Below are 18,200 nucleotides of genomic sequence, written 5' to 3'. Positions count from 1 at the left end.
CTTCAGACAAAACTAAGATAATAGAGCAATCTGAAAATGACTACAAAATATTTTCATGTTCTGAGTCTTTTTGCTTGATTTCTGGTTGGTCCCTATTCTTTCTTCTTTTTATGATGTCAAAAAGATTATAAGATGGCATATATGTTATTACTTATTTAGTTGGTGGAAAAATACAGGAACGGATGGATTTTATTCACAAGGGAGAATGGACAAATATCTGTCTGAAGAGGTATCACTAATTAGCACTGATTATTATTTATTAGTAACAACATCATCAGGTTCTACCTTGATTCTCTCCTAGCCAACCCTTTTCTCAATGCTCTGAATTAAGTTGTAGAAGAGAATTCTTAGGGATGACACAAAGCTGGAAGGTCACGAAAGTGTCTATGACAACCCCCTGAAAGGATGGGCTGAATCAAGCAGGGTGACCTCCAGGATGTACGCTCATTCATGAACTCGACCGCTCAAGCTCAGCTTGGGGAGAGACGTGTCCCCTTTGAACACAAGAACGAATCTGATCTGACAACGTGAAGCGGTTTCTTCGATATCATCTGGGCTGCCCAGATTACAGCAAACGCACCCTTTCACTGTGTTCCGGCCAGAGCGCGTCCTAACCAGAGGGTTTCATATGAGGCACTTTCAACTTCCTTAATACTCAGACGCTACCTTAAGGTCTTCATAACACTAAATGAACAGGAGGGCATATAATATAGTCACCAAATTGTAATTTAAAATAGCAAATGACATATTAGATTAAAGTCACAATGATCTCTTCTTTTTGGCACAAGTTTAATTATAATTCTCGTCTCTACGCTGATGACAGTTCTTCCAAAGACATTTGACAAACCATGGCTTCCCGGTAGACACACGCAATGGCTTCATGTAAATTAGGATGTGAGGATCTGTGTCTCCGAGCTGACTTGCAAAAATCTAAAAGGAGCAGGCCCAGGGGTTCTGAGGGCAGGGACATGGTAGTTGCTGCTGGTTCTCAGTTCAACCGTTTGGGGCCTGGCTTGAGAGCTGTCCTGTCACCATACCCCTCCATTTTTAGGGCATCTGCATATATCAAAACGTGGGACATCTCCACTGATCAGCTAAATATCTTGAAAGATATAGAAGGATCGTCTTCAACATGGAAAAAACATTTGTCTAGAAAGGGAGGAGAGGGGAGTGGTCAGAGAAGAAAGTTAAGGAGACGGTTCCTTTTGTACAACTTAGAAGGAAACCTGGGGAGCAACCAGGACCGTCCAATTACCGTAAATAGACCTCGGGATCTACATTTTTTCAAGAATATGTTTTTTACATCGAACGGCTATGGAAACATGGAACTCTTCTTCACTGTTCCCATCAACAGCTTCTCCCACATCCTTGATCGCCAGATTGACAACGTTTAGCCCTAGTCTTTGCTGTTCCCCAAGAAGACTCCTTTTTGAGAAGTGCAGAGTAGGAAAGAGGAGTTCCTGCCGGCTCTGCCCTCCCTCCACAGGAGCACGGAGAGCTTGGTGTTAAGCCCATCCTGCCACACAGGACACTGTGAGACCCTGTACTGGAGTCAGAGCTAGGCTAAATTCAGACTGTGCCAGTCTTTCCCTTTTAGATGCTTTAGTAGTAACAGCTAACATGGACTGAAGAAATCCTCATATGTTGGAATCAAGCACCTTACACGGTTGATTTAATCACCAAAGCTCTCTTGGCTGTATCTGTTCATATGAAATATCCAGAATGGATAAATCCGTAGAGACAGAAAACAGATTAGTGGTTGCCAGAGGCTGGGGGAGGGGAAATTAGGGAGTGACTCTTAATGGGTATGGAGTCTCCCTTTGGGGTGATGAAAATGTCTGGAATTAGAGAGTGGTGATGGTTGCACAACATTACAAATGTAGTCCTGGGATCAGGAAACACCCCCTGAGGAGAAATGGGCAAGGCGAGATCAGATGGACCAACCATGCAGAAGCAGCTGGGGGGGTGAGGGGTGTCAGGCAAAGAGGGAGGCCCCTCTGTTAAAAGCATCCTTTCCAGAGTGCTGGCGACCATCTTCAGCTTTGCTGGGACCTGGGGGTCAGGGGTCCACTGATTTCCTCCAAGCCTGAGGTGCCCAATTTGTCCAGATCCCCTTCACTCTCAACTAGATGAACGCTCAGCCCTGAAGCCACACCGTCTCCGTTCACAGAAAACAAAGCAGAATCTAGAGAAGTGATCCAGTCCACAGGTGGAGTTCTTACCAACTCTTCTCATCCTACACTGTCCAAACCAGTGGGGCTCAACTCCGTCTTCACAGTGGGGTCACCTGGGAGCTGATGAGAAAGATCCACCTGCACCCCACGGAATTACGTCCCAGTGGGGACCTGGGCAGTGGCCTCTGTCAGAAGCTCTAAGTGTGCAGCCTGGGCTGAGACCCTCTGCTTAAAGGGCTGAGGAGAAGGAAGGGGCTGTGGTTTCAGGGAACCAAACCCATCCAAGAACGAACTTGAGGCAGATGAGAAACAATACTGAGAAGAAGCACCGCTGGAGGGGAGCACCAAAGTGGAAAGAATGTTCCTAAGTGGCCAGCACCTACACCTGGGGAAGTCCCGGATGCTATGGCATAGAAAAGGCATGTCCAGCCGGGAACGGACAGGGCAGGATCTCCACAGATAGCACCCATGTCCCAACCCAGGCCTTGAATCAGCCTCCTTCATGCTCTACTGGAAGCTCAGCAAGACCAAAGCTATAGGTCGATAATTGGGTAACATCATCAATTCATAGCCCCCTCCCTAGGCAGGTGAGGAAAACTGAGGCTTCAGGAAGAAATTAGAAGACAGATAAGGGAGGAAAGCTAATTTATATACACGGTGTCAACACTCCTGGAATTTTCCCTACCTTTCCCACACTCTCCTCCATTGGAAGGGGGGTCCCTTGCTCTTCCTAAAACCAACCTGGTCCCTTGTTGTGCATGGCCAAGAACACCCTGTCCTCAGATCTGTGCTGTTTCTCAAGGGTCAAGTTATCTGCCAAAAAGTCACCTCCATAGAGGGTGTTTCCCTGGTGCGCCATCTAAAACAAGCTCTGTTCATTTCTAACCCATCCCCACCCCACTGATCTTGGCCTTTGCTATGGCACCATCACATGTGTTAAGTTAGGATGACTGAAATACATTTGGACATCAAGAATAACAAATGTTACATTTTTGGATAACTTTCTCAATTTCATGGCTATTTCTCTTCCACATTCAATTTAGAATCATCCTGATAAGTTTCTTTTAAAAACTAGGGTGGTGTTGGAGAGAGAACCGCATTTACAGACAATCTGTATAAAACTGCCCTCTTGACAATATTGAAGAAAGTGTGGTTTAGGTCTCTATTTCAGACCTCATCGATTCAGAAAAGCTCTATCGTTTTTTTCATACAGATCTTCACATTTATTTTTAGGTAAATTTCTAGGTCCTCTATAATTTTCCTTACTACTATGAATTGGTTTTATTTCTATTATTTCTAAATACCTTAAGGCTTATAGAAAAATTATTAGATTTCTATAAATTGTACTAATTTCCTATTGCTGCCATAACAAATTAGCACAAACTTTAGCATAAAACAACACAAATTTATTATCTTATAGTTCTGGAGGTCAGAAGTCCCAAAATCAAGGTGTGGATGGGGCCAAATTCCTTCTGGAAGCTCTGGGAGAGTCTCTTTCCTTGCCTTTGCCAGCTTCTGGAGGCCGCCCACATGCCCTGGCTCGTGGTGCCTTCCTTGCACTATTCCAACTTCTGCTTCCATCATCACGTCGCCAACCGGTGACTCTGACCCTCGTGCCTCCCTCTTATAAGGACCTCTGTGATTACACTGGACCCACCTGGATCATCCAGGATCATTTCCCTTCTCAAAATCCTTAACTTAATTCCATCTTGCAAAGTCCCTGTGCCATGAAAGGTGCATGCCCACAGGTTCTCAGGGTTAGGACGTGGACATCTTTGGGAGGCCATTATTCTGCCCACCATGTATATTTTTTTTATCTTGCCATTTTACTGAACTATCTTATTAGTCTGTTAGTTTCTGAGTTGACTGTCTTGGATTTTCTATACAGATATCATCTTCTTCAAATAATAATAATATAGTCTTTATGCTTTCAAAATCCATACTGCTCATATCTCCTTTTGCCTAGTTGTTTTTTTTATATTAATTCTTCTTGATTTAATGATTTCTAATACTGAAAAGTTGCAAACATACGGAGAAATACAGCTATTAACACAATAGTACCCATGTACACAACATCAAGGTTTTGTGTTAACATTTCACCATATCTGACCTACAATACTTAAAAAAAAAAAAAAAAGTTCCCAAGTGCAAATAAAGCCCAGCCTTCCTTTATTTCTCCCTCCCTCTCCAGAAAACTGGGATGCACTATTCCAATGCATATTTATATTATATTTCTGAAAATTTTCCCTGAAAGGTCATCTTTGCTAGTTGGGTTTTTTTTTTGTTTTTTTGTTTTGCTGAAAGTCAGTGTGGGATTTATCTTTCTTGATGTTGTTCACTTATTTTAATTACTGTCTAATATTCCACTGTGCAAACAAACTGCAATTTCTTTATTTCCCAGATGAGGGGCAGTAAGTTGTTTCCACATTTTTGCTGGCACAAACAGTGTTTAACGACCACCTGTATACGTGTCTCATCCTGCACACAGACAAGAATACCCTGAAGGCATCCACCTGGGTGCAGAAGTGATAAGTTATACAAGGCCCTGAAACCTTCCATTTACCCAGGTCTCGAAAGTGCTTGAAACCATTTGCACTCAACTATCAACATCGAGCGAAGGTGTTTGCCCTACAATTTTGCCAACCTTTAGTGTTTGGGGGCTTTGACATGCCTGCCATCTGATGAACATGAAATAGTGCTGTTGTTTCAGTTTGCATCTTAAGAATTCCTCAGGAGCACGAATTCCTCATCTTTTGGAAGGTTTATCACCCACTGGGGCTCTCCTTCTGTAGCTATCTGTTCAAATCTTTATTCTGTTGCTCTTTTTCTAACTTCTGCAGGTAATGAATTTTTTTCCTTTTCTAATATATGCATTAAATGTGAAAATTCCCTTCCACTTCTTCTTTAGCCATCCATTAAATTATTTAATCTCCATATGGTTGGTCAGACCCAATTATATTGTAATTTACATTACAGTCTTTTCTTTTAGCCCCAAGTTATTAACAGCGTGTTTTAATTGCACTCTTGTCACAGAACATGGTCCATGTAATGACAATTCTTTGGTACCAGTAAGATTTGCTTTACGGCCTAGCAGAAGTCAGTTCCTGTAAACGTTCCACATTTGATTGGAAGAATGTGTTTTCTCTAATTGCTCAGTGCAGGGTTTATATAGAAGCATCAGAGGTTAAGCCTGTCAAGTTTGCTGTTCAAATTTTTAATATGCTTATCTATTAGTTTCAATGACCTCTGTGTGAACTGATTCTGTATCTATCAAGTGGCTACTAATAATTCTGTCAAGTGTGTTCATACACTAGAAACTAGGATTCTGGCTGCATAAACATCAGGTTTATTACGTCATCTGGTCTTCACATTGTCATGTAAGGCTTCTGGTCTGATATTAATGTAGCTACCTCAGAGTACTTTTAGTTAACACAGGCCTGTGCTATGTTTTTAATTTTTTGAAATCATTTTTTATGATTATATATTTGACACGAATCTTGTAAACAACACGAAAATTAACATGTTAATTGATGAGTCCATGTGTGTTAATCTATGAGTTCTTGCGAGCTGCAGTCACCCCTGGCCACCACCACTTCGAGTTACTGCTTCCCAGTGTTTAGTTACACTCCGTTCAGAAGCCCCCAGTCCTGTCATTATTGCCGAGTTTTACTAAAGGGGTCTATGTAGATTTGCTGACTTGTGTACCATGTTGTTTCCTTGCCAACACTGCTTGCATCTCAGTCCTTCCTCCTGGGTTCAGCTGAGCTCTTGCTGACTCACATTCGTTCTTTGGGTAAAGGACTGAGGTTGTAAACATGCTGGGTGTTGGTCTCAAATCACCTGTGACTCTCACACTTGAGTCGTCATTTAGCTGGGTATGGAATTCCAGGCTGGCAGCTGCAGGGCTGTCCCCGGCTCTGGCTGTTACTGTCACGAGTCCTGTTGGTCTTTTCCTGGACAGGTAACCTGACCTCTATAGGCCACTTTCCTTGCCTCCCAAAGTATCGCTAGCTGTGAATTTTCTTCGGCCTCAGTGCCATTCCACGTATCTGAAGATTCATGCCTTCCATTGATTCTGTAAAACTCTCCACCAACGTCTCAGAAGACAATCTCTCTCCCTTCCCCCGTTCTCCTTTGTAATCTCCTTCTAGATATACGCCGAACTTCCTCACCTGATTCCTCGGAGCTCGTCACCTACGTTTATATTCCCTATCCTTTCTTTATTTTTAGCTATGCACTATCTACTCCTTAGCCTGTTCATCAAGTCGCTCATTTCACCGACTACATTTTTTCTTTCTAGAAGGTCTCTTGGGTTCCTTTTCAAATCCACCACTGCCCTTTCTCCCTTTATCTTTAATCCTTCTGGCTTCGTTGTTTACTCACTCACTCCTCAGCCTGGGCCTCTCTGAGTTGCTCTGTAAGTTTGCACGTTAGGGCTGGTTTTCCGTGGGAATCCCTTAAGGACTGGGTTCCTGTGACAGATAGTGCCAAGCTTTCATGTTAGCTCTTGGGCTTGGGATTCCCCACAACATTCTGGTAATGGACGTTTGGTTTCCTGAGGTGCGGTCCACGTTTGATTTCTCGTGGGAAAGCCTGTTTGCCACCCCAGCCAGGGCTGACGCAAGCCCCCCTCCTCCCACCTCCCTCGGCTGACGGGTGAAACCACCCCTGTTTCCTCAGGTCTCCTAGGGCTTACCTACAACACCTGAGTCCTCTGGCCCCCGTGGGCCTCCTTCTGGCTTGATGTTGAAACCCAAGGCTCCAGATGAACTGAGCCTAGCAGAGTAGTTTCCATGGCAGGGATGATATTTCATTGGCCTTATATTAGGGTAAAAGAAATATAAATTCCTTCATTTTCCTAAAACCAAACTTGACTTTTGTCTCAACTCCTAATTTCTCCTGATTGAAGGAAATGTAAGACCATCCATCCAATTCCAAGTGAAATCAGTAACTTGAAGGGATTTATTTCACATAATCTCAATCAGGAATTTCCTTCTCCTGAGTGTTCTCTCTAATGTAGTGTTCATGTCCCGGGGGCTATTCCAGCATCAAAGCATTGGAGGATGTGATGTGCCTGCAGCTGCCCTTTGCTACACCAGCTTTGGTTGTGGTGTCTCCGTCTTACTGGCATCCTTCTGCTCTGGAGCCTGCGGATGCATCCACATCAGCTCCCCAGCCATGTGGTGACATCATCTTTCAGTGTTGGGGAGCCCATGCCATAACTGCAGGAAACCTGCAGAATCAACTCCTTGTCTCAGGTGAACTTTTCCCCAGGATACTTGGGCTGTTCTCTGAGGCTGCCAACAGAGTGGGACCATTGCAGCAGCCCAGGGCTGTCACTGACAATTCTGTTTCCTTTCTATTCTAGCTCCTGGGCATTTCACCATCTCTCGCAATTTCATCCAAGCATTGACATCTTTTACTAATATTTCACTGAGCACTTGTATGCAATTTAAGTGGGAGGGTGGTTAAGTTAGTGTGGTCCACCATTTTCACCATCCTCAACTCTCTGGAGGACAAAGTGAAAGGCAGAGAGAAAGTTCCCTGAAGGTGAGGCACAGTGTTGCTTTCTCCCTGGGTGTCTAATTCACAGCCGGCCATTTAACCTCTCTCGGCTTCATTTCTCTTATGTGCAAAATATGGGGTTTGTGCTAACCATTGCCAAGCTCTCCTCTAGCTCACAAAAGCTTCCTTTAGAGCTGCCCCAAACCCCTCCAGACATGACTGAACAGGCCAAGAGGATCCGGGCATGGGGGACGGAGAATTCGGCTAACGTGAATCCAGTCGGCGCCCACAGCGTCAGAGAAGAGAACGGAAGTCTTCCCTGTAATTATCCGAGCCAGTTTCCCCTTCCTCACAGAGGAGGAGCTTTAACAACTGGTGCCAACGGATTCCGTCTCCCCGATGCCCAGACCAGCTCTCTGCTCACCCCGAAACTCCGGACAGTGGAGCCAAGTCCAAGCATGAGGACACACCAAGGGCAGAGGGAAGGAGAGAGTCAGTCACCAGGGATACCACTCCTGCCTTGCAGTCAGATCGAGGATTAATGATTTTTTTTTTTTTTAAGATTTTATTTTTTCCTTTTTCTCCCCAAAGCCCCCCCGGTACATAGTTGTGTATTCTTCGTTGTGGGTCCTTCTAGTTGTGGCATGTGGGACGCTGCCTCAGTGTGGTCTGATGAGCAGTGCCATGTCCGCGCCCAGGATTCGAACTAACGAAACACTGGGCCGCCTGCAGCGGAGCGCGAGAACTTAACCACTCGGCCACGGGGCCAGCCCCGAGGATTAACGATTTTTTAATCCCAACCAACCGCCCATACATTCACCCACTTGGTCAGATTACTTAGGTGCTTGAGGAGCTGCCTGATTGCCAGGCCACACTGACTGGTCTGGGAAGGAGATAAAGAAAGGCTTATGTACTAAGGGTCAAGAGGTCGCAGGGCTCGGATTGGTGGGAAATACAACAGACAACCTGCCTGGAAGGGCAGGTGACGAGGAGACCCTGAGAGCCACACGGAGGACATAAAGATGCTCTCCCCAGGGGGACACATATACAGATCAATAAATCACCGGGCGACTGGCTATGGGTCACTCCCGCTCAGATTTCCCTGCTGAGCTGTCTAGTGGTCTGCAGAGAACTAGCTGTAGAAAATGAGGGGGGGGAGGGCCTTAACGGGGGAGCAAAGGGGACAGGAAGAGGATGTGAGACTAGAAAGGATGGGAATCAGACAAATGAGGAAACAGGGGAAGACGAAATGAAAGGACCTGGGAGATGGAGACAAATGTGTGAGGCTGTTGCTTGCACATCTGGAGAAGGGGGCTGTGCGTGAACTGTGTCCCCCAACAAAACGTGTTGGAATCCTTAGCCCCAGAACCTGTGAATGTGACTTATTGGCAAATAGGGTCACCGCAGATGTAAAGTTTAGATGAGGTCATACGGGCAGGCCCTAAGCCAGTGGCTGGTGTCCTTATCAGAAGAGGGACATTGGGACACAGACACAGAGACGAAGGCCGTGTGACAACAGAGGCAGAGATTGGACTGATGTGGCCACAAGCCAAGGAACTGCACAGATCACCAGGAACCAGAGGCTCGGAGAGGCAAGGGACGGCTTCCCCCTCAGGCTCCAGAAGGAACTAACCCTGCCCACACCTTGATTTTGGAATTTTGGCTTCCAGACTGAGAGAGAATCCATTTCTGCTGTTTGAGGCACCTGGTCTGTGGTGCTGTGTGACAGCCTCGGAGAGCCAGAGGGGGCTCGGGGGACTCTGGGAGGAAGGAGGAATAAAGAGGAAGTCTTGGAGGCAGAAGTCAGCCCCCTGCTCCAGAAGCCAGCTGCATCCCCGCCCTCCCTGGGGTGGGCTCATGTGCCCGAGCACGAGGCCCCGGGCCGCCCAGTCTCGGCCCCAGACAGCACGACTGTGCATGCTTGAAGTATCTTATCTGTAGGCTGGGGTTATCTCCCAACATCGCTCAGTTTCTCCAGACCCTGGACAGCCCAAAGGGCACTGACAGGAGGATCGAGGTACTCCATAAATGGCCGTCACCTCGAGAGTGGCACAGGCCTCAGAGCCCTGAAACCCCACGTGGGTTCTGTCGACAGCAAGTTGGGAAACATTTCAGGCCTTCTGCTCACTGCCTGGAGAGCCCCAGGTTTCAATGACCGGCCAGGGGCCACTCTGCGGGGAGGTGCAGGGGCCCAGACTCAGCTGGAGCCCACGCCCAAGTTCCCAGACACAGATTTAACACTGTGTCTGCACCGAGGATGCTGTTATCAGTTTTACCCTGTCAGCCTTGGAGATCCTCACTCTGTAGTAAACTCCAGGAAACAATCACACACACACTCACACACACTGAGAGTTCCAGAATAAACCAGAAATGCATCAACACATGTGGTAATCAATCCATGCCTCCTACATAAATCAGGAGCCCAACATGCAGTAAACAGAAAACAACAGGCCTCATCTCCAGGCCAACACAGTGAACTCGGCTGATTGCTTCGCTTCCTCCGTCCAGGGAAATTTCAGTTCAGCACCACAGCATAACATGTCACAAATGTCAGGGGACAGCTTGGGAGTGAGGCATCGACTCCTGCCCTGTGATTAAGGATGCCCTTGGGATCATCTACAATTGCTACACGTCCCCAGGGGGAGAGTCAGGAATCCGCCATCTGGTTGCAGGTGGGCGATGAGCAGCTCCTCTCCCAAGGCAGGAGACACAAGCATGCTAGGCCTATTTTGGGAGGCTGCAGGCCGGACAAGACCAGCGCCACCCACCCGCCCAGCCTCTCAGAAATCATCCACTTCCCACAAACATTCCAAAGTACTGATTCTACAAAACCCAAGATGTGTTTCATATGCATTTAAAACACAGCCTTGGAACAAAAGAGCAAATGGTTTCTAGGCCAAATGTACGCTTTTGTAAGTATAAGAATAATAATAAATAGCATGTCTAATGCAGCCAGGAATACAAAAACTCCCGTTAAATTCCACTCCCATGTTAACCCAGCACTATAACCGGAGTCCTAGGCTGACTTCAGTCCTACCGATGACAGTACTTTGGCACACAGAACATTCTGGCAAACTTTGCAGCTGTAAATCATGTCTTTTGCGTTCCTTTTCTCTTCTATATAGGCTTTTTGCTCTAGGATCTCTCTCTCGATACCAACCGCCAATTAAATGTTAAGTGCTCAATACTGGCACAGCATCTGAACACAAATGCTTTTTATGCTTGTAACTAATTCTCAGACCTATTTTGCTCAGCCAAGGCAGAGCGGTCCTATCACTGACAGACTGGCCCACCTACCATTCTCACCTGCCTGTGAGTTTACAGATGTGTGGGCATCACAAATAGTAACTGGATTAAAGAAATAGCTCATTCAGTCCATTCAGCTATTATTACTTTTTATATATGATTTAAGCCAAATGGGGCCAAGCAGTGACAGTCCCTGAAGCTCCTTAAACAGAAAAGCACCTGGGCTAACAAGTCTGGCAGTGCCAGGCGGCGCGCAAAGGAAGGGTGGAGTGAGGCCCTTTCTGTGCAAGACCATAAACCAAAAGGAAGGAAAATCACTCTATGGGACCAGAGAACTGGGCTGCAAGGCAAAGACTGGGGCCCCTGAGACTCCCCAAGACTCCTGGGGGCCATTCACTAGGATTCTGTCCCCAAGGGGCCAGCGAGGCCTCGACACCGGAAGCTGCCAGACACGCTGACAATCCTAATTGTGGTGATACCAATGGCAGCAGCATCCAGCCACCAGTTTCTGGGTGGCAGTTGTGTGCTGAGCCCTTCTGTCCCTCCAATGGCCAGGGGTGGGCCTGGGCCGGGAGCAGTGCCCTGGCCCTGACAGGACGGTGGAGCCACCATCTGATCCAGGTCTGTCTTCTGGCCAAGCCAAGCTCAGACGGCTGCACTGCCACGCTGCCACCACGGGGAAGACGGGCCCAGCTTGCTGTGGTTCTCTGCGTCCTTCTGTACTGCCCTTTTACAAGCATGCACGCACACACGGACACGCAGACACGCAGACACACGCATGCACGCTCACTTGACCAGTTACCTTCTGCAATTGGTGCTTCCACGCCCTGGCAAGGTCCAAGGCGAGCTTCCAACCTCTCACTGAAGCTGCCCTGAGCAGCTTCACCAATGTCTGGAGCTGGTGGCTAGATGGGAATAAAAATTTCTGCAAACATTCAGCCCATGGTTGTTTCTGCGCCTGGATCAGCAAAGGCATCTTCCATCTAAGCAGACCATGAGCCGTGCAGCCGCTTCTGCCTCCCAGAGGGCGACTGCGGGCACTCTGCTTAAAGGACAGTGGTAGGTGTGGCGGTGCTCCCCACCCCTCCCTGCGGACCCCCAGCCCAGGCCCACCCAGAGGCCTGCACACCAGGCTAGGCAGAGGTCTGCTGCATCTCAGGAGGGTTTCCAAGGGCATATTAGAGTCTACAGAGCGACCACAAGTTGGATTTTACACCATCACTTCTCTTCACCCAGCCCCAGCTCCCTCCTGACTGCCCCCTCCACTTCCCCTCCATCCTCCTGCAGGGCTGCCAGCGCAGGATCTTCGCAGAGAACCACAGAGAACCGCAGGATCTTCGCAGAGAACGCATCGGGTTACACCATGTCTCAGGCTGGAACCTTCCACAGCAGAGGATGGCCCTTACGGTGAAACAGAACTTTCTCCTGCCATCTAAACAGCTGTGCACCCTCTACGCAGGGCTGTCTGACAGAACTTTCTGTGATGACAGAATGTTCTAGATCTGTGCTGCCCATCTCCGTGGCCTCTAGCCACACATGGCAACTGAGCACTTGAAATGTAGCTAGTAGAACCAAGAAACTGGATTCTTGATTTTAACGGATTTAAATTTAAAGAGCCCCGCGGGCTAAGGGCTGCAGTATTGGGCCCCAGAGCAGCCTCTCCGACCTCACACCCCAGCCCATAGCTGCCCCTGCCCCTCAGCTTCCCCAGGGCGCAGGACACAGCCCCTCCCACCTCCTCTTGGCCAATGTCCGCTCTTCAGATCTCCGTGCAACAGCCTGTCCCCAAATCAAGATGCCCTTCCTGTCCTTCCAGCTCACCACGTCCTCCCCTCCTCCTTCGGGCCACTCACTACCATTCCTGATTTTACAATAACTTGCTGACTCCCCAGTCCAGTGAACTCTGGGAGGCAGAGACCACACCCATTTCGAACAGCAGCGTGGGCCCGGGCCTCACACAGCGCCTGGTACAGCGGGGCGGTCAGTAAACATGTGTGGGCCGTCTGGACCAAGGGCTAGGTCAGACTTTTGAGAAATGATTTCAGAATTTAACCATCAAAAACTGTCTTTCTTCCTAAGAACCATGTCCCGAGGCCCAGCGTGGTACACAGGCGTGCAGAGGACAGGCCTTTGGCCCTGATAGAGACCTTTCCCCATGAGCAGCCTGGGTGGTGCGAGGTCACAGCAACGGCATAAGGACTGTCAGGGGGTCAATACGAGGAACCAGCTCGTGCCTTTACTACATTTAACATACTGAAGAGGAATCCTCGCCAAGGCACCTCCACACACCGGACACCACCAGCAGGCGGAGCTCCACCCAGCCTGGTTCAAATCACTGACCTCCACACAAACAGCAGGGACACGGGGAGGCATTCTGAGGGGAGAAGGGAGCTCTGCACCCTTTGTGACCCCGAGAAGCTCCGTGAGGACACAGAGAGACGTTCTAGCCAGCTAGGCTGAGATGGGCAGGCTCAGTCTTTGCTGCTCAACCCTCAGGAGACCTGGCGTTGGACCTGTGAGGTGAACACATTCCTGAGGGGACTCTCAATGTGCAGGGGGCTGAGAAACTATTTCTCGGCTTTGAATAATGCTAAAAAAAAGTTAAGTAGAAATAAAGTGGCTGTTTTAATGGATAATTGTTATGCACTGAATTGTGTCACATGCTGAAGCTTTAAGCCCCAGTGTGACGGTATTTGGAGGCGGGGACTTCGGGAGGTGAGGCGGGTTGGAGGAGGTCCTGACGTTACAGCCCCCATGATGGGATTGGCGCCCTTGGAAGAAGAGGAAGAGACTGGAGCGCTCTCTTCTCTCCGCCACACGAGGACACACGGAGAAGGGCCATCTGCGAGCCGGGAAGTCGTTCTCACCAGGAACCACCATGCCAGTGCCCTGATCTCAGACTTCCGGCCTCCAGGACGGTGAGAAATAAACTCCTGCCGATTGAGCCGCCTGGTCTGTGGTGCTGTGTTTATGCAGCCTGAGCCGATTGAGGCAAGAGTCTAAGGCAATATGGAGACAGCGGACGAAGCAGGAAAAGAGTCACTTTCTCAAGTAACTGGGCTGCATCTGAGGAAATGCGTTCTATCGACTCTACAATCCTCAGATGCCTACGAAGGGTTACAAGTGAGCAGTGACCCTGACTGACCTCTGGGAAAGGCTGAAGCAACAAGACAAAGAACCTGCTCCTTGGTGACCGGTGGAGGAAGCCACCTGCCCGCCTGAGGTGCCCACCCACTCTGGACAATTACACGCAGAGAAAAACCCCAGGAGACAGCCACTTGTCAGCAGGACACTTAGTGGCCAAGCTAGGAGTCCAGCTCCCAATGCACCACTCAGGCCCACGAAGCACCCACCCCCAAGGAGGACCTCCCTCTGGTGGCTATCCACCTACCCCTGCCCCGTCACCTCCCACCTGCCAGCTTCTGACTGGCTCCAGCCAGCCCTCAACACCCTCACACTGTGTCAAGAGATACAGCTATGGAGGTCAGCATGCCCCACGCCCACAATGGGGCAGCGCCGGGCCACACGGCACCCTGGCCATCAATTCCAGCCAAGCTGGGAGTAGAAATGGCCAGCCAACCGGGAGCCTCTGTACATGGTACTCTGAGAACATGTCCAAACCCCTGCATGCAAAGAGCACTGCACAGTTTACCTTTCAGAGTTGGAATAGGGCTGTCATGTCCATCCAGTTGTCCCAAGGGGTCATTCGGATCAGGAACCTCCACTTCCCCTGGGCAAGAGAGCACAGCACACTCGTTAGTGAGACACTGCAGGGCCCTTTCATCTGCTTCTCACGCAAACACAACTGTCTTCTAGGAACACCGCCCACCGCTTATAGAAAACCGAGAGGGAGAAGGCGTTCTGTTAACTTCTGGAGGGATTTGTAGCATCAGATTTGATATAACAGTAAAAGCGATTCTTAAATTTATGCCAGAGTGGCAAAATGCAAGTGTCTGCAGCCCGAACAGACAAAGCAAACGTGCGGCTGAAGCCCTGCACTTCATTCAGAGAGGCGAGAAATTAAAACGCCAGCTGGCAAAATAACACACTTCTGTAGCCAGACTAAGCAGGTTACCCTCCAGGTATGGGCCCTTGATAATTCTGAATAAATTCAGAATTGGATAATTTCTGAAGCAGCTCATTCCACTCCTGGCCCCCAGACCCACCGGCAGCCAGTGGCCAAGCACGGATCTACCCACACCCCTAAGGACAGATGGTTCTCATCTTCAAAACAATAGCAACCCCACCCCTCAGAGACTGTGTCAGCAGGAGCAGCCACACCAAACTCATAAACACCAAGGGCAAGAAAGATCTGGTCTGCTCAGGTCTGGACCCTCCACTGGGAATACAGCACAAAGACATGGGCTCCCATCCCCAAATCCAGGGGAAAGATGGGCTGGTGTGACTGATGCCCTAGAAACCATTTGGGCCTCACAAAGACCTTTCTCCATATTCCAACCCAGTCCCCTTCCCATTCACTTTCAGACTCTCATCTGGGACCTCGGCCTGGACTGGGTCTCACTGATGGGGATAGGAGGTCAGACACGGTGAAGTCAGGGGTGACTCTGACAACACATCTCCTGGATGGATCTGGGATTACGGCATCAAAGCCTGTCAAAGAGTGGGGCACACATGCAATGGAATATGATGCAGCTTAGAAAGGCAGGAAATCCTGATGAACCTTGAGGACATTATGCTAAGTGAAATGAACCCATCACAGAAAGACAGACACCATATGGTTCCACTTATACGAGCTACCCAGAGTAGTCCAAATCCTAGAGACTGCAAGTTGAACGGTGGGTGCCAGCAGCCAGGAGACAGAAGAATGGACAGCTACTGCTTAACGGGTACAGAGTTTCATTCTGGGAAGATGAAAAAGTTCTGAAGATGGATGGTGGTGACGGTTGTACGACAATGTGAATGCGTTAATGCCACTGAATTGTGCAATTAAAAATGGCCAAGAGGGTAAGTTTTACGTTTCGTGTATTTTAAAAAGTCAGACAGTTTATAATTCAACATTGGGTCATCCCACTTGGTTGAGAAACGAGATGAGAGACAAGAACAAAGAACCCAGACACTTCAGACTCCTCTTAAGATGACGCCTTGCTCAGAAAAGCTGAGGTCTAAAACTGGAAGACGAGTGATTTTCAGACAGAAACAGACACGCAAGCTTCTTCAAACTGTTTAGCTAAATAAATAAAGGCACTGGTGTCTCTAAGGTAATCCTCTCCATATTGCTGGTTCCTAAAGCACGGGATGCGCGAGGTGTCATGCTGGCCTATAGCGCTCTTAGAATTCAGCCCCAGCTCCCAATCGGCCAGCAGGTGAGATTGTTTCTGAAATTCCCCGTGGCTTTCCACATCCAATTTTGGAAGGTTCCTTCTTTTATCACTTCTAGACCAAACTTGCCCGCCCTTCAGAAGCCGCGCTCCCATGTCATCTTTCATAAAATGTTCCCGATCAACCATTCAGAAGTAACATCTTTATTCTCTAAAACCATGCCTCCAAACCATACACCTCTCCCGTGGCAATCATACCATTCTCCCCTGAGTCAGTGGTGCAATGTAAACGGCTGGAGGACAGCAGGTGCGGCATCCCCAGGGAGGGCTAATGGTGCTAGCATTGAAACCTAAACAGAATCCTGGGGTGCTACAGAACAGAGAGAAGCATAAGCTATTCAAGACAGTCAATAGATATCTGCTCAAGAATTAAAGGCTTCAGTTTGAGTTTGAAATTTTAAATTGGCATGTTACACAAACCATCACTCAGCAGTGTTTAAATGTAGAGAGACCACAGGAAATCAAAACACACTTGTACTATATACACACATCTGAAAGAGGCATAAAAATTATTAACTGCTTAGAAATTGACAAATGGTGTGAAACAGTCAAATAAATATACACCCTAAAGAAAAATAAGCACCATTAGTCCAATTCCACTGTGGAAAAGATTCCCAGCTCTTCCGAGGCAGCTTTCAATTCAGAAGCATAGGAATTTCACGGGCATTGGACATGGCGTGTGGACAAGCGCACTCCTCCTGGGAGGAGAGCCGGAGGTGATCCAGGTGCTTCTGTGACTCGTAAGCAGATGTCACCTCCACCCAGACATGCAAAGTCACCGTTGACATTAGAAACGCTGGGATCCTCTCTGAATATGTTGCGCGGGTCAGTACACAGGCTGCGATTTGAGTTTTTGTTTCCGTCAGCCTCAAAGGTTACCCTAGGTAAAATCTAGTTTGGGCATTTCAGCAAAAGACTATCATCTACAGATCTGGACAAACGGGTAAAACTTCAAGTAGCCCACCAACACCAGAGCCCCCCAAGCTTTGAGACATGGACGCGTAAGCACCTACGACTAAGGCCCAGTGTATTTCCTCCACAAGTCAAATATGTGAGTGAATTCAGGATGTCCAATCGCCACCGTCCTTCGAACTGACACTACGTTTCAATAAAACTAGGCCCTATTGTTGCTTCCTAACTGAGAAATAAGGACACCATCATAATTCTTAAATTAAAACGTGTCATTCTCCCACACTATGTAATGTTTAGGCAGAGAACGGTTGTCCTCTCTCAAGATACTGAGCCTCCTAAAATCGACAAGCAAATGTCACAGGGGCCTACGTGAACCTGGGGCGTGAGGTCAAGGGCGAAGAGGTCCAGTGTCTCAGCAAATTCCACCAGGGCTTCTCTTAGCCCCAAAAAGGGTTAAGAACAAAACCCAAAGAAAAAAAATAAACACAAAACAAAAACAACAAGACAACAGAAACTACCACACACACATCAAAATGTCACTATGAGTTATCTGGAATTACAGAGGTAATTTAAATATCTTCTTTTATCTTTAAAAACATAAATAAGCACCAATTTTTAAATTGATATAATTCACATACCATAAAATTCACCAGTTTGAAGTGTACGATCTAGTGGTTTCTAGTATATCCACAAGCTTGTGCAACCATCTCCACCATGTAATTCTGGACTATTTCATCACCCCCAAATGAAACCTTGTTCCCTCATCCCCATCTCGCCCGGGCCCTGTAACCACGATCTGCTTTCTGTCTCCATGGATTTATCTATTTGGAATATTTTATGAAATCATACAGTATGTGACCTTTTGAACAAACATCAATCTTATGATTAGATTTTTTTAAATTTCATGTCTGGTAGGAGGAAAAAGAAAAAAAGGAAGAAAGCTGCATGGAAGCAGGCTGTGCTTGGTGATTAACAGAGGCCATTAAACGCCACATCAGCACATCAGACCACTGCCCAGAATCTG

The 18,200-nt window shown here is 47.9% G+C and overlaps 1 protein-coding gene across 2 annotated transcripts in view; it reads right to left on the bottom strand.

The window, feature by feature from the left end:
* LOC124240570 (tyrosine-protein kinase transmembrane receptor ROR2-like) overlaps positions 1 to 18,200 on the bottom strand; it is a 204,497-nt gene that overhangs the window by 34,324 nt on the left and 151,973 nt on the right. For both annotated transcript variants that reach the window (XM_046663631.1, XM_046663630.1), the window contains exon 2: positions 14,578 to 14,655. In XM_046663631.1, the coding sequence (XP_046519587.1) occupies positions 14,578 to 14,655 (78 nt within the window). The remainder of the gene's footprint in view (positions 1 to 14,577; positions 14,656 to 18,200) is intronic.

The sequence above is a fragment of the Equus quagga genome, chromosome 6 (genome assembly GCF_021613505.1).
Source record: "Equus quagga isolate Etosha38 chromosome 6, UCLA_HA_Equagga_1.0, whole genome shotgun sequence".
Taxonomy (NCBI): Eukaryota; Metazoa; Chordata; class Mammalia; order Perissodactyla; family Equidae; genus Equus; species Equus quagga.
The sequence above is the reverse complement of the archived record's forward strand: the minus strand, read 5'-3'. Positions and strand labels throughout refer to the sequence as shown.